Genomic DNA, 16,365 nt, shown 5'->3' with positions numbered 1-16,365 from the left:
GGTCATTGGACCCAAAATGTTAACTCTGATTTCTCTCCACAGATGCTGCCTGACCTGCAGAGATTTTCCAGCAATTTCTGTTTTTGTTTCAGGTTTCCAGCATCTGCAGTTCTTTCATTTTTTTTTTGTCTAGGACTTAAATTGTTTGATCAGTTTCAAAGTGCCGAGCTGGTCTGAAAGAAAGCTAGAAGTGAATTTGCCAAAGCATAAGTGAAATATTTAGGCCACCCTGTAGGGGAAAAGGCCATGTAGCACTTAGAGAGTCAAAAATAAAGGATATCTTGAATTTTCCTTTACCTAAGACAAAATGCAAAATTTTGCAATATGTTGTATGAGTGGATTTTATCAGAAGTTTGTTCCAAATTTCAGCACTGTAGTAGTTCCATTATCCCATTTAGCTAAAAAATAGGCAAGAAATTCGAGTACGCAGGAATGTCAGAATTCTGCATCAAGTTTACCAAATTAAGATAAGCCATTCAAACTAGTTGTTGACACCAGTAGCACTGGTGTTGATGCAGTGCTGTTACACAAGGATGAAATGAGGATCGAATGACCAGACAGTTAGTTTCCTAAAAATTAAATTTGTGCCAACAGAAATACTCCATACTGGACAAAGAAACATTGAACCTAGTTTGTACTCTGCAATATTTTGAAGTCTACAAATCCAACAACTCACCAGAGACTTTTATTTATTTGGACCACAATTCTTTAGTTTTATTTACTGAGATTTCGTACCAAGAATTTGAAACTGTTTTGTTGGAATTTAATGTCGCAACGATATAATTTGAAAATAATTAGCATCCCAAGAAAAGACAATATTATAGTGGATGCTTGATCAAAAGCAAATATAAAAGAAAACAAATCTCATGTTCAAAAATGGACTTCTGTAGAATATGATTGCTATGGAAGTCCTTGAATGTTCAACATATCATTACTGTCGAAGTAAAATGCAAATAGCGGAGTAAATCTTAATACAAAATTTTTCTGATGAAGGGTCTAGGCCCGAAACGTCAGCCTTCCTGCTCCTATGATGCTGCTTGGCCTGCTGTGTTCATCCAGCTCTACACCTTGTTATCTCAGATTCTCCAGCATCTGCAGTTCCTACCATCTCTTATACAAAATTAAAATGTCCCTTAAAGATCCATTTTCCCTTTCGGGGGAGGAAGAGATGTGACAATGGTTTACAATAGATTATTGTTATTTGGGAACTTGGATTCTAAAGTAGAGATAAATAAGTTTTTGATTTTTAGTTCTGAGAATGTGACTTTTTAAGGGCAAGAAACTTTTTTTAACAGTGTGTCAAAACAGCATTTTTTAAAAATTTGCTTTTGGGATATAGGTATCCTTGGTTGACCAGCATTTATTGCCCATCCCTAGTTGCCCTAGAGAAAATAGCAGTAGGCTACCTTCTTGAACTGCTGCAGTCCATGTGCCATAGGTACACCAACAAGGATATTAGGGAATTCCAGGATTTTGACACAATGACAGTGAAGGAATGATGATGTACTTTCAAGTCAGGATGGTGAGTGACTTGAAGGGAACTTGTGGTTTTCTCAATAAGTTATGTGACTTAAGCTAAATGATTAAACAAGGTACCTAGAGTAATAACTGCTCAAATGTTCACTTAGTTGAGCTTTTGTGACCTATAGAAACAGAGGTCAGAGGGCAGAGTAAGTGCAGTTTGAAAGAAAAGCTCCATACAAACAAAATGTCAGTTTTGTTTTGGCAGTCTCCAGGCGATCAGAGCTGAAAATAAGGCTTAAGCTGTTTTAGTAGTCCAAGTAGACAGGGCTGGAAAAAAGTCCTGAATGTTCCTTACAGTTCAGTGAGAAATGTCAGTCAGTTAATTTGTGTCTGTGTGTCTCTAAGAAAGATGGAGCAAATCACATCTGATGAATGTGCTGAAAGTCACCAAAAGGAAATACTTGCAACATCATCAGTTGAGTAGGAAACATTGAATTGCAGATAGGAGTGATATTTCACTGGGATTGAATGTCTGTAAAGGATACTGCTGGGAAAAAAAGTTTAAACCTTATTTTTGATAGGTATAAGAACATAAGAACTAGGAGCAGGAGTAGGCCATCTGGCCCCTCAAGCCTGCCCGCCATTCAATAAGGTCATGGCTGATCTTTTTGAGACTCAGCTCCACTTACCCGCCCGCTCACCATAACCCTTAATTCCTTTACTGTTCAAAAATTTATCTAGCTTTGCCTTAAAAACATTCAGCAAGGTAGCTTCAACCGCTCCACTGGACAGGGCATTCCACAGATTCACAACCCTTTGGGTGAAGAAGTTCCTGCTGACCTCAGTCTTACATCTGCTTCCCTTTATTTTGAGGCTATGCCCCCTAGTCCTAGTTTCACCTGCTAGTGGAAACAACCTCCCTGCCTCCACCTTATCTATTCCCTTCATAATCTTATGTTTCTATAAGATCTCCCCTCATTCTTCTGAATTCCAATGAGTATAATCCCAGCCTACTCAGTCTCTCCTCATAATCCAACCCTCTCAACTCTGGAATCAACCGAGTGAATCTCCTCTGCATCCCCTCCAGTGCTAGTATATCCCTTCTCAAGTAAGGAGACCAAAACTGCACACAGTACTCCAGGTGTGGCCTCACCAGGACCTTATACAGCTGCAGCATAGCCTCCCTGTTTTTAAATTCCTCCCTCTAGCAATGGCAGACAAAATTCCATTTGCCTTTTTAATTACCTGCTGCACCTGCAATCCTACTTTTAGCAATTCATGCACAAGGACACCCAAGTCCCTCTGCACAGCAGCGTGCTGCAATTTTTTACCATTTAAACATAGTCCATTTTGCTGTTATTCCTACCAAAATGGATGACCTCACACTTATCAACATTGTACTCCATCTGCCAGACCTTTGCCCACTCACTTAGACTATCTATATCCCTCTGCAGACTTTCAGTGTCTTCTGCACTCTTTGGTCTACCAATTAGCTTAGTGTCATCTGCAAATTTTGACACACCACACTTAGTCCCCAACTCCAAATCATCCATGTATGATAAGATCATTCCAATATATGGATTTTTATTTTCTACAATGTGATAATGGTATTTTTTTTGTTAAAAATACATTGGCAACCACATGTGAATATAGTCAATGACTGACTGTAAGAGCAATAAACTATAAAAATAAAACTCATGATCTACTAAGCAGGTTTCATTCGGCATTCTGACTTAAGACCATAAACTACAGGAGCAGAATTACGATGTTCAGCCCATCAAGTAATTTCACCACTACCCTACTGTACCCTTGTTCATATTTGCTATAACAATCGTTTAACTAAAAAGACTTTTTATTATGATCTCAGCTGATGGTAATACTGGACAAGGAAAATGCAATGTTGGCATTCATTTCAAGAGGGTTAGAATACAAGAGCAGAGATGAACTGATGAACTATATAAGGCTCAGGTCAGAAAACATTTGGAATATTGTGAGCAATTTTGGGACCTGTATCTAAGGAAGGATCTGTTGGCATTGGAGGGGGTCCTGAGTCGGTTTACAAGGGGATGAAGGGCTTGTCATAGGAGGAGCGTTTGAGGACTATTTAATCAATCCGATATATTTCTCAATCCCATTCTCTTGTCTTCTCCTTGTAACCCTTGATCTTATTACTAATGAAGAACCTACATGTCTGTATCTAAGACACTCAAACGACTTGGCGTCCACACCTTTTGTGGCAATGAGTTCCACAGATTAACCACCCACTGGCTGAAGAAATTCCTCCTCATCTCAGTTCTAAAGGATGATGTCTTCATTCTGAGGCTGTGCCCTTAGGTCCTAGTCTCTCCTTCTAGTGGAAACATCTTCTTCAATTTATTCAAGCTTCTCACGATTTTGTAAGTTTCAATGAAATCCCCCCTCGTCCTTCTAAACTCCACTGAGTACAGACCCAGCATCCTCAACCGCTCCTCCTATGACAAGTCCTTCATCCCCTTGTAAACCATCTCAGGTCCCCCTCCAATGCCAACAGATCCTTCTTTAGGTACAGGACCCACAACTGCTCACAGTATTCCAAATGTGGTCTGAACTGAGCCTTGTACAACTCAGCAGTTCATCTATGCTCTTGTATTCCAGACCTCTCAAAATGAACATTAACTGTCAGCTGGGATAGTAATAAAAGGAAATGTTTTTTTATTTAGAAGATTGTTATAACAGATATGAAGAAGGGTACAGTAAAGTAGTAGTTAAATTACTGGACTATCAACCCATGGCCTAGACTAATAATCCAGAGTACAGTAACTGAAATCCTGCTATGGCAATTTGAGAAGGTGAATTCATGTTTTAAAAATGTAAAGCTGGTGCCAGTAAATGTGACCAGGAAGATTGTTGTAAAAAGCTAACAAGTTCACTAATGCCTTATCTGGAAGGAAAACAGTGGTCATTACCTGCTCTGGCCAGGTAACTGTCCTCCAGCCCATACTTCACTATCCCTGAAGTATCCTACCTCATCACTATGTAGTTCACGAAGATGGCCTAGTACTTTCTCTAGGCAACCATGGATAGCAATAAATGTTGGTCTTGGTAAAAATGCTTCTGAAATATTCTGAAAATGAATGTTTTAAAATCTCTAATATTCTTCCAAGCATTGTTGTTACTTTAGACCGTGTTTTCTTCAAAATGGAGAAGGTAGAAGTGCCTTGTCAAATCCTCCCTTCTTTTTGTGGAGGCAGGTTATTTAACTGCAGAAAAGGTCATGTCTGAACCTGATTCTGTCCACACAAGCAGTTTTTAGATATGGTCATTGATCTAGTATTCAAAAGTGGATTCTAGGTGTCTATATTTCTTTCTGCCTTGGCCAAGACTGTTAAAGTTAACCATACTGCAATCCCAATTCTTCAGCACAAACTAGAAATCACATGTAGAATCTTCCAATGAGTACCTTTCTTTTATGAAACCAGGTAATAAATCAAATACAAATCAAATAAATCAAAATATATTCAGAACACTTCACCGGATCCAAAACATTAAGTCCGCTTTTTCTCCACATCTGCTGCCAGATCTGCTGTGTTTTTCCAGCAATTTATTTTTGTTTCAGATTTCCAGCATCCACAGTTCTTTGTTTCTTTTTAACCATTATCTGATCTGTGTCAAATATCACATAAATCGGACACTAAGCTATTAAGAAAAAATCTGGTTGCAGATGTAGGTTTTAAGAAGCAACCAAGAGAAGTAAGAAGATTTATGCGGGGATTTCAAGAGCTGGAGGACTAGACAATTTAAGGCACAGCTGTTAATGGAAGCTGAAGAAAATTAGGCAAAGCAAGAGGCCAGAATAGGAGGATCACAGAGAGTTGTAGGGATGGTAAGGGTTACAGAGATAGGTAGGGATGAGGTGATGGAAGGCTTTGAACATAACAATGTGAACTTTTGATTTGAGGCTTTGCTGCTGGACCTGTTATCAGTGGAGCCAGTGAAGTCAGGGGTTTTGGTAAATAATACTTCAAATTCTAAAATAAGCAGATGGAATGAGAGTACAAGTTGAAGGAGAATCAAATTAAATTAATTTCATACTTGGATCTGTGACTACATACATCTAGATTAAGACATTCAAATCATCCAGACATTCCTACAGTTTATGTACTGAATTGGCAGTTTACAAATGCTGTGAAAGCAGTATGAATCTTCAGATTTTCCAGTGACACATAGCTGTCAACATCATCATCATCATCCAAACACATTGCATCTCACATGGACACTGATGACAGCCTGCTAACTCATCATCATCTCTCTTAAATCCCTCACTGTTTCAGATTTGTCAAGCCACCTGTCTAACATTGGTGAGCAGTCAACTTTAATTAAATATTGGCAAGACTGTTTTCAGACTATGCCACAAACTCTGTTCTCTGGCTAACTACATCACTCACCTTGGCTACTGAGAGTGAACAAGATTATTGGCACCCTTTGAGTCCTACTTAACATTTAAGATGGCTTCCACCTCCACATTATATTACCAAGACTGCCTACTTCCATAATTTCACTTCTGTTTCCCCTTACCTCAATTCTTCAACTGCTGAAACTTGCCTTTGTTATCAACAGACTCAACTATTTGAATACACTTCTGATCTCCCAACCTACACCCTCCATAATTTCCACAACATCTGAATTTCTGTTGCGTCAGGTTCCCTCACCCATCATCTCTGTACGTGCAGATTTTGTTGGCTCAAAGTCAATATCATCATCCTTCTATTCAAATTCTTTGGGCTTGCCTCTCCATAATGTTGTATAAGGTAATGAATCCAGAAGTATTACTGTTGAAGCTGCATTAAGTTCCATCAATCTAATGATGTCATACAATCTTTGGATAGAGAAGAAGGATCTTAGAATGAGATAACAATGGAGACAGATGAGTCGTCTCAGACTCTTGTTTGCCTTTGTAATTATGCTTAACTGGTCTATGTAACATATCTTTTGCATTGTGCAACAAACTACACCTTATTGAGTAAGACAGGTGCCTCTCTTTAAGATTAAATAGTGATTATCTGTTCCCACTGTGAATTAGGTAGGGATTTGGATTCAGTAGAAAACATGATTTTCCTTTGGAATTTTGATTTTTATTAGGGAAACCTACACTAATTTTGTTTTATTTGGTTCTTTAAAAATAGCATCGAGGAGGCTTTGTAGCCTCACTATACCCCAAATACAAGCTATCAGTTATGACATGATAATCAGTAGCAGGGATACTTGCATATATACTTCAAGGTAACAGAGGAAAAACAAGCAGTTAGCTTGGCTCGGAAGTGAGTAAAAACTAGTCACACCGGGAAGTTACAGCGTCCTTACAGAAGAAAGGATCTGTAGGAGCAGTTAAGAGCTACATGAATAATGCTATAAATCCTGCAGCAAGGGGAAAGACCTTTACAATAATGGCTGTGAAGGAGAAAAGGTGAAAAAGACAGACAACAGACTTATCAAAACAAGCATCACTACCAATGTAAACAGGTGCAAAAAGGCAAGGTTGCATTAGATAGTACAAGGGAAGAAAATTAACTTATTCCAAGGTTGTGGTATCGGGAAAGTTACAGAGTATATTTATGGCAACAAAAGTGCAATTTAAAACAGTTTGAACATACAGGGTAATGAATAGAGACAGAAGAATTTAAAGGATGTGAAATGCTCAAAGTTCATAACGAGGCTTATTTATAAAATTTGGCAAAGGGTCATATATTATGTTGTAATCTGTAAAAGGTGGGAAATGCGATTTTGCCCATGATAGAACAGGAAACTTTCATCTTGCCTCCAGAAGATGAGAAAACCTGTACAGGTTGGGATACCTCCATTTTTATTGGGATAATCTCCAGTAATCAGTAGAGACACAACACTGCCCTATACAGAATTTTAAGCTATCTTGGAAGACTATCACAAGCAGTACCGTAATAGAGTTCATAAGACTTACAAATGAAAAAAAGTTTTGTAATATTTCTATTATACAGAATTTAAAAGTTGAAGAGACTTTAAGGTAAGCAAATTAAAACAACATTTATTTAAAGCAAGATTACAAGCTTTAACGCCATCATGAGTTATCTACTAAAAATTTAATAACTTTTGAGTTAAACAGAATAAAGCAACATTTAGATACCAAAGAAATCCAAATGATGATTTCTTAGTTAACTTTCTGACATTTGGGTCATTTTTTAAGGTCTTTGAAGGTTTTAATTTTACTGTATTGCGAATACAGAGGCAGAGAGGCTGATGTGGGTCAGTTGTCTGTCTCTGTGTCATAACAATCTGGAAGGATGAGCTAACACCAGTTCAAGAACAATATTTCAATTCTTCATCTTCCAAAGAAGAATTATCAGTATCAATCACAAAGATAACGCTAAGTAATCAGCAATCCCCTAGTGACACAACTAAGTTTAGAAAAATGCTTAGTTCACCAGTAGGACATCCATAGGGCAAATGAATACATCCAACCTACTCAACAATTTGAAGTAAAGAGATTAGAGATTGAGAGATTACAGATTTAGCAGACTGAAAGTAAAGATTTACTTGAACACTCCATGGAGACACATGTTCATGGTTCAGGTCATGGTTACCATAAGACCATAAGACCATCAGACATAGGAGCAGAAATTAGGCCATTTGGCCCATCAAGCCTGCTCCACCATTCAATCATGGCTGATAAGTTCCTCAATCCCATTCTCTTGCTTTCTCCCCGTAACCCTTGATCCCCTTGATAATCAAGAATCTATCTACCTCAGTCGTAAATGTACTCCATGATCTTCTATGGCAATGAATTCCATAGATTCACCACTCAGTACATCCTTCCTGAGATATGGGGCCCAAAACTGCATACAATACTCCAAATGTGGCCTGACCAGAGCCTTATAAAGCCTCCGTAGTACATCCCTGCTTTTATATTCAAGTTCTCTCAAAATAAATGCCAACATTGCATTTGCCTTACTGACTACTGACTCAACGTGCAAGTTTTCCTTGAGAGAATCTGGACTAGAACTCCCAAGTCTCTTTGCACTTAAGACTTCTGAATTTTCTCCCCATTTAGAAAATAGTCCATGTTTTTATTCTTCTCACCAAAGTGCATGATCTCACACTTACAAAGATATTACTTGGTCTAAAAATTCAGGATACTATAAGGACAAAAGTATTTGATAGAATCCCTACAGTGTGGAAACAGGCCCTTTGGCCCAACAAGTCCACCCAGACCCATCCCCCTAATCTATACATCCCTGAATACTACAGGCAATTTAGTATGGCCAATCCACCTAGCCTGCAAATCTTTGGACTGTGGGAGGAAACTGGGGCACCCAGAAGACACACATGCAGAATGTGCAACTCCACGCAGACAGTTGCCCAATAGTGGAATTGAACCCTGGTCCTTGGCACTGTGAGGCAGCAGTGCTAACCACTGTGCCACTGTGCAGCCCTTAGTGCTTTGTTTCAACAGAGCACCAACTTTCCATAATGGACACACATGAAATCAAAGGTTCTAGTGAAAGTCATGACACAACTTGGAGAATTGTGAATCCTCTGGACCACTTTAATTTGTGGAGTTAGACAGTAAATGGAGAAGTATTTATTAACTTTAATGCATAAATATTAACCACGGGTAGAGCAGCTTGGAGGAAGTTTTGTATGAGGTAATGGCTCTGAAAGAGTTAATAGCAAAGCTGCATAGTCTTTGGACAGAAAGAACTGAGGGATCATGGGGTCCTTGTCCTCAGATCCATAAAGGTGGCTGGGCAGGCTAATAGGGTGGTTAAGAAGGAATATGGAACATTTGTCTTTATCAGTCCTGACACAGATTATAAGAGCAGGGAAGTTATGTTGGAGCCGTACAAACCTTTGGTTAGGCCACAGCTGGAGCACTCTGTGCAGTTCTAGAAAGGAGTAATTACACTGGACAGGGTGCAGAGGAGATTCACCAGAATGTCATCTGAAACTGGCCATTTTAGCTACAAAGAGAGGCTGGATAAACTTGGGTTGTTTTCTTTAGAACAGAGAAGGCTGCGGGGGAACATGATTGAGATATATATCAGATTATGAGGGCATGGACAAGGTGGAGAGGAAGTAGCTGTTCCCAAGTTGAAGGCCAATAATGAGGGGCATAATTTTAACATGAAGGGCAGGAAGCTTAGCAGGGAGTTATGGAAGTTTTTTTGCACCCAGAGGGTGGTGGGAATCTGAAATATATTGCCTGGGAGGGCAGTGGAGGGAGACCTCATAACTGTTAAAATACATGGATGAGCACTTGACATGTCACAACAGTTAAAGTTAGAGGCCAAGTGCTGGAAAGTGGGATTAGTGGACCCTGTGTCTGTGCTGACCGATCAACTGAAGGCCTTCTTTGTTGTATGACTCCATGCGTCTCTCTCTATGACTCCAGGAAGTACAAGGTCTCAATGAGGATAGCTATGCCATCTCTTGCTCCTGATAATCTTTATAATTATGCCAGACTAGGCAATGTAACTTGTACCTATTTTCATCATGTAATAAACCATATTTTGTTGTGTAAGACAGCTTCTTTTCTCATTTAGGCACAATCGTGGTTTATCATCTGGTATGAGTTTGTCCCCAAAGACAGTGCAACAAACCATATCTGTTACAGATTTTGTTGGTTTGATGTACTTTGCTGACCATAGCAACAGTGCAGGCCACACCTAAAACATTCTATTATTGTGGCCTGCACTATAGCTTCATACTGGTGTCCATCCTCAAGTATCGTTGCAATGGTATGGTCCTTTTGCTTCTACAAAAGAACCTTCCTAAAGACTTTAATTGGGGTAGAGATGGTGACTAGCACACTAAGTCTTTCTGACAGTTCCTCTTTATAAAGTTATACTCATGCACTATGCTACAATATCTTTCAATAAACTGATCAATAGACTCTTGGGGGGTTTCTATCTGTATGATATGAATTGGAATCTCTAAACCTCAAGTTAATTCTTACCTTGGAACAGTCTTCGATAAGTTTCCAAGTCTGTCCGGGGTCTTTCCTGTGGTATTTGGAACGACCAGATGTGTTAAGCTAAAGGCAAGCAATATTTTTAAAGCTTTTTTTTCCTCCTCAGGATCATCTGTCACTTGATCTGTAAAATGGAACTATATTTGGTGTTTGCACAGTTATAATTCAGTAAGGATGTCACAAGATGCCCATTTGATAATTAGGCTTTTGCAATCCATGATTCAACTTTTAAAAGGGCGGATTGTACCTTTAAGTCGATAAAAGTTAAAAACGAATACTCCTTGACTTCATGTCAGTGGAAATTAAAAGTTCTCTTCTTTAAGAACCAAACCCTGTGGCTACAGTGATTAAGAGGTATTAATTTTGTATCATCTTTCAGGAACAAATTGTTCTAGGTTTCAGTTTTCTGTAGTTTAAAACACTGCCTCCTCTCAAACATGAAATTTGTAAAAATAAAATTTAATTGAGGCAATCTTTGTTCATTTGTAACTTGAATTTACATCCCAACTAAAACAAATAATCTGTCTTCTTGGCAGTCAATGCCTTAAATACAGATCTGTATCATTGACTGTACTCATATAAATTAATAGTATTGCAGTATGAGCAACTGTCCCTTTGTCCAAATTTTCTGTTGCAGTCTGATTGGTCTTTATTAGTTTTCTATATAGCAACCACCAATATACTGGAGTCCTCTATAGATCTCTGCTGCTGGTAGTTCAGTGCAAGTTCACATCCAACAAAGTATTTTACCAAATGCAGTAATGCTTATGTTATTTCCCATATCACAAACACCTGGTTGGAGATACAGTGTTTTCGAAGAATCCAACAGACATTTATTACAGCTATTATATTATGAATATTAGAGTTTTACCAGACACAAGTGTCTGCGTTAAAACTAAATTGGTAGATTAAAGCAGAAGAGTATGTTTCCCATAACTCTATCCCAAACACAAATAAAAGTTAAACATAAAACATTCGATTATACAAGCTTCTCTGTGTAATTCCTCCAACCCTCTGAGGCATCAGTTAGTTTTACTAATTCTAGAACAGAACTCTTAATGGTCACTTTATCAAACTGCTTCAGAGATGTGGTCCGATAACCAGAGATTTCAGAACCAGTGTAGTCTTTTCAATTTAAACGTCTGGAACCGATTCATTTAGATTTTTGGGACAGTCGGAATTAGTTCCTTTTCATTTGGGCTTGTTATTAGAGTAGTGCATTCTAACACGCTTTAAGATTCGTGAATGAATCTAATAGGCGAACTGGTACAGTCAATAATAAGCATTTTGTTATTTTTTTCCTTCTTCTGACTAATCGAGATCACGCTCACAGACGTTGTTTCGACAGTTCCTGTACAGCCTTGCAGAGTGCAGGCGGGTGGGGTGAGAGGTGGCTCTTCCTATCAAGCACTGGGCTGTTGTGCGCTCACTCGGCGGTGGATCACAGGGAATGGCGGAGAAGTTACCGGGTCTTGGCCTCTACCTCAGTCCCGGCAATATGCTACTGGCCGGCGGTAACACGGACGCGGAGAAGGTAAGGCCCGGAGGAGAAAGGGGAGGTTAGCACCGAGTCCCGGGTGTATTGAGCGGCTGGGCCCCGAGCTCTGCCAGCACTGGGCGCGCTCCAAACCCAACAGCATCTAGCGGCCGGGCCCCAGGCCCCGAGTCCGTCTCAATTCTAAGCCTGACTTGCGAAGATACACAAACAATGTTAATCACATGACCCAGTCCTTCCAAAGTAAAATACTACATGATTTGCATGTACCCAATAACCATTGACTTGGATGGTTTCACTTTTATTTTCTTCCCTTTTTTAAAGTTGCAGGCAAATGGAAAATCATTTGAAAATGTAGAACTTGGAGATGTGAATACGAAAAAGCAAAAGCTTCCTCGAAGAATCATTCACTTTGCTAGTGGCGAAACTATGGAGGAGTATAGCACAGATGAGGAGGATCAGGAAGATGAAAAGAAAGACTTATTGCCTATAATTGATACTGTAAGGTTGAAGTTTATTGAATTCCTAATCTATTACACAAAAATAACTTCAATGTCTAATGCATAATGTGAAACATTTTATTCCCAGACCAAACTTCCTTGGGGCCCATTTTTGTGGTTTTACATGCTAAGATTTGCTACAGGAACACTGTCAGGTATGATCTGCATATATGTTATAATGGTTACAATAGTAATTTGTGTGAACAATATTTGAAGTTTCACTCTTTGAAATCCACATTTACAACTTCCTGATTGTGAAAAACATCCCTGGAGAATCATTTACTTTGCTAATCAAGAAATTATGGCATGGGGAAGTAATGTAATCTATTTTTAAGAATCCCTACAGTGTGGAAACAGGCCATTCAGCTCAACAAGTCCACACTGACTCCCTGAAGAGCATCCCACCCAGACTCAACCCCCCACCCTAGGCATGCATTTCCCATGGCTAATCCACCTAACCTACACATCTTTGCACTGTGGGAGGAAACTGGAGCATTTGGAGGAAACCCATGCAGCCATGGGGAAGAATGTCTGTCTGTGTAGTTTGCACACTCACCCGTCGCTGGAATTGAACCCGGGTCCCTGGTACTGTGAGACAGCAGTACTAACCACTGAGCCACAGAGTAGCCCCATGTCATTCTTAATAAATGTCATTTTTTAAAATATTTGCATTTAAACTGCAAATAAACTTTCTAATTGAATTATTAAGACTATGGGTTTAAGTTTACATTTCTACAACCAAAACTCCTGATGCTGAAAATGAGGTGCCAAAGCTGATTCATTTTTTTTCTGTTGAGCAAGGAAGATGTTAATAGGATCACTTTACATGCAGGTGATTGATGGCATGCAGGTTTCTTTTGCATTTCAATAATTTTGCTATCTTCTGTGCAAGTGAACCTACTCTAAAATCAGTCACTGCTTTGCTGGCTGACTGCAACTTGAGCAGCATACCTCCTCAGTGTCTCTGCTATATATTGCTCCTTTAGCTTTGCTTATTTGGCTTGAGGGAGGGGGGAAATGTAAACCAGCTTTTTTAAAAGCTGTTTTTAGAAAAGTGATAGTGACAGTATTAAGTGACCAAAAATAAAAACAGCACTAATGATGTAAAGTTAGTAGTTGATTTAAAAAAAAACAATTCTGATGTCCTTTTTTCTGGCACTTGCATTTATCTTCTCACATTAGTTTTCCAGTGGAGTAATTGTTATTGAGCTGTGATGCCCTAGATGCTGCAGGTCAATGAGTTTTTTTTCCCCCCACCTGTTGGTAGGTTGTTCGGTCATGGACACTATAGCAGCCAAGCCAGGTCTGCTCGCGCGCGTGCTCTCTCTTGACCAAAACTCACCGTATACCAATTTGGAATGGGAGCTGTGTTTACTTTTATTCCACCTTCTCTAGAAGCACCTAAGCCAAATGCAGAGGCTGGAGGTCAGGGAGGAAAGGAGTACAAATAGAACCACGATTCTACAGAAGGGTAGGCATTATTAGCATCCAGGCAGATTTTATAGTGATGTTTTTGGGAGGAAAAGATGATTAAAATGAAAGAAATAAATATCCATAGAGAAAGAACAATAAATTTCCTATCCTAATCGAATTGGGGGGGTAAACCAGCTTCTTAAACAACTGCAATCCTTGGAATGTAGGAACACCTGTTAAAGAAAGCAGCTCACCATCATCTTTTCCAAGGTAGTAGGGAATAGATGTTAAATATTGGCCTGGTCAGTAACACTCATTCTCGAACTAACTTTTAAAAAATTGACTGAGGCAGAAGACTCTGCAAAATTCATACGTGGGTAGGAAAAAAGTAAAGAAGAAACATTTTGTTGGCAGGATCAGGCTGAAACAGTAGATCAACTTTGGCATTCCTTTTTGAGTATAAAGGAGTTTTGGAGGTCTTGAAATTTAAGTTCTTCAGAGATGAGATCAATGACAATCTTTGAAATATGGCTGAAGGTTCAAGATTAAAATGGAGGAGAAACACGAAACCAGACTTCAATCATAGCAAGGTGTAGAGCTGGATGAACACAGCAGGCCAAGCGGGATCATAGCAAAATAGTGGAAGCAGGAAAATTCTAGAACGAGTGGCAAAAGAAAATGGGTTTTTGGCACCATTTTGTTCACCATAAAACTGAGCTTTTACTAACAGGCTACTTTTGTTTTTAAAGTTTGTGACTTCTTGGGAGAAAAGTTAGCTTCACTTTTTGGTATAAACGCTCCAAAATACCAGTATGCAATTGATGAGTACTACAGGATAAAAAAGGAGGTAAGCGGACTGTCTATACTCGTTTAATAAGTCAAATTCAGCAAGCCATTTCACTTGTTTTAGAAATGAACAAGCAGCAAAAAGTCTTTATAAACTCAGGGAATTATCTTAGACTACCCTTAATTTATAATATTTATAGTGTGGCTATAAATGTGAACTAGGCTATCAATATTAATGTCTTAAATTTTACATGTATAATTGAATTTGCATTCTAGAAAGTACATAAGATTCAAACCCTTTTAAACATGCAAGAGTCACCAGATAATGTGGGGGAAAAAATTCATCCATCATTGAGCATTAATACCTACAGACAGGAAATCAGGAATAATAATCTGGTATGGTGGAAAAAAATCCATAAAGTTTGATATGATGGAATCACTATTTGCAAGTTAGAATATCTACACCATGTAGTTGAGATTAATGTTTCATGCACTGTCATTGGAGGAAGAAGAGGATCAATACATAACACCCAAGAAGCATGTATGTCACTTATTTCTGCCCAGTTACTGCAGTTGCCAAGTCATAAAATTGGAAGAGATTTGTGTAGATATCATGTAAGGTCAGATACAACTGACTCATCTGTTGGCTATGCAAGCTGATATAGTAAACAGATTACCTAGGTAGATCATGGAGGTGGTCAGATTTGAGAAGTTTTTTTGTGTGAAATTAACTGATCACAGCCAATAGGCAAATTAGTCAGCATTCAGTTCTGTAAATGTCAGAAGAATACAGACTATTCCCTGTAGTAGTAAACTAGACCTGCTATTAAAAATTTAGCAACATGAAATTAATCCACAGTACTAGAAGGTTACAGATAATAATGCCTGTAACAGGAGAGGATAGCATGGAATTGGCATAAAAAGTTCCTTTTTATAGGAAGTTTGTAAAAGGATCTCATTTAATTAGGCAAATGACTTTTCCAGCTAGGCTTGCTAATACATGTAAATGTTACAGGAGGAGGAAGAAGAGGAAGAAAATAAAATGTCAGAAGAAGCTGAAAACAATTACAAAGAGCAAATGGAACAGCAGCAAGAGATGGTTAGTACACATGATGGTCTGCCAGTAGTTAATGCATCATTTGTGAATGTCAGCTTTGAAATGGAAAGTGATCCCACCATTATAACAGAAACCAAACAAAAAAGCGATCCTATTCCAACTTAGAGGAAGTCATCCTATGGAAGATGATGCAAGGGTTCAGTGCTGCCCGTTACCCTGAAGAAAACAGCTATGCCTTAATTCACTGAAAATGCAGTTGTGCCTTGCGATCTTTCATCTAATTTTGTTTTCATATCATGCATCTGCTGTAATTAAACTGTTAATACTAGAAACAATATTGTTTCGTTTAACCTATAATTAATTATTTATTTTAATTCTTTATAAAAATAAGCAAAGGTCACTTTTGTACACTACAAAACTTTAATAAAAATTTATGATGACTATTTATCACATACAATTTATCATGTACAATTTACAAACTCAGTACAGGAATCAAAGTTGTATTAATAGAATCATGAATCATCCAGATCAGCACTACCGTCATTGTCATTTGCAACAAGAACTTCTCTGTTTTCATAAGTCCAAAAACCATTCAGATCAATTAGAATACTGCTGACTGTGTCACCTTGTCCACTGCTTATTAAATCTTGAAGGGTGATTCTATATGGAT

General features: G+C 38.5%; 1 protein-coding gene across 1 annotated transcript; it reads left to right on the top strand.

The window, feature by feature from the left end:
• Positions 1–11,257: 11,257 nt before the first annotated feature.
• fam177a1 (family with sequence similarity 177 member A1) lies at positions 11,258–16,147 on the top strand. The gene is made up of 5 exons (XM_020529878.2): positions 11,258–11,978; positions 12,264–12,440; positions 12,528–12,594; positions 14,602–14,699; positions 15,654–16,147. Exons 1-5 carry the CDS (start codon positions 11,895–11,897, stop codon positions 15,858–15,860), a joined length of 633 nt encoding a protein of 210 aa, XP_020385467.1. The 5' UTR covers positions 11,258–11,894; the 3' UTR covers positions 15,861–16,147.
• The last annotated feature ends 218 nt before the right edge of the window (positions 16,148–16,365 follow it).

The sequence above is a fragment of the Rhincodon typus genome, chromosome 8, assembly GCF_021869965.1.
Source record: "Rhincodon typus isolate 14 chromosome 8, sRhiTyp1.1, whole genome shotgun sequence".
NCBI lineage: Eukaryota > Metazoa > Chordata > Chondrichthyes > Orectolobiformes > Rhincodontidae > Rhincodon > Rhincodon typus.
This window is presented reverse-complemented; position numbering and strand designations above follow the sequence as displayed.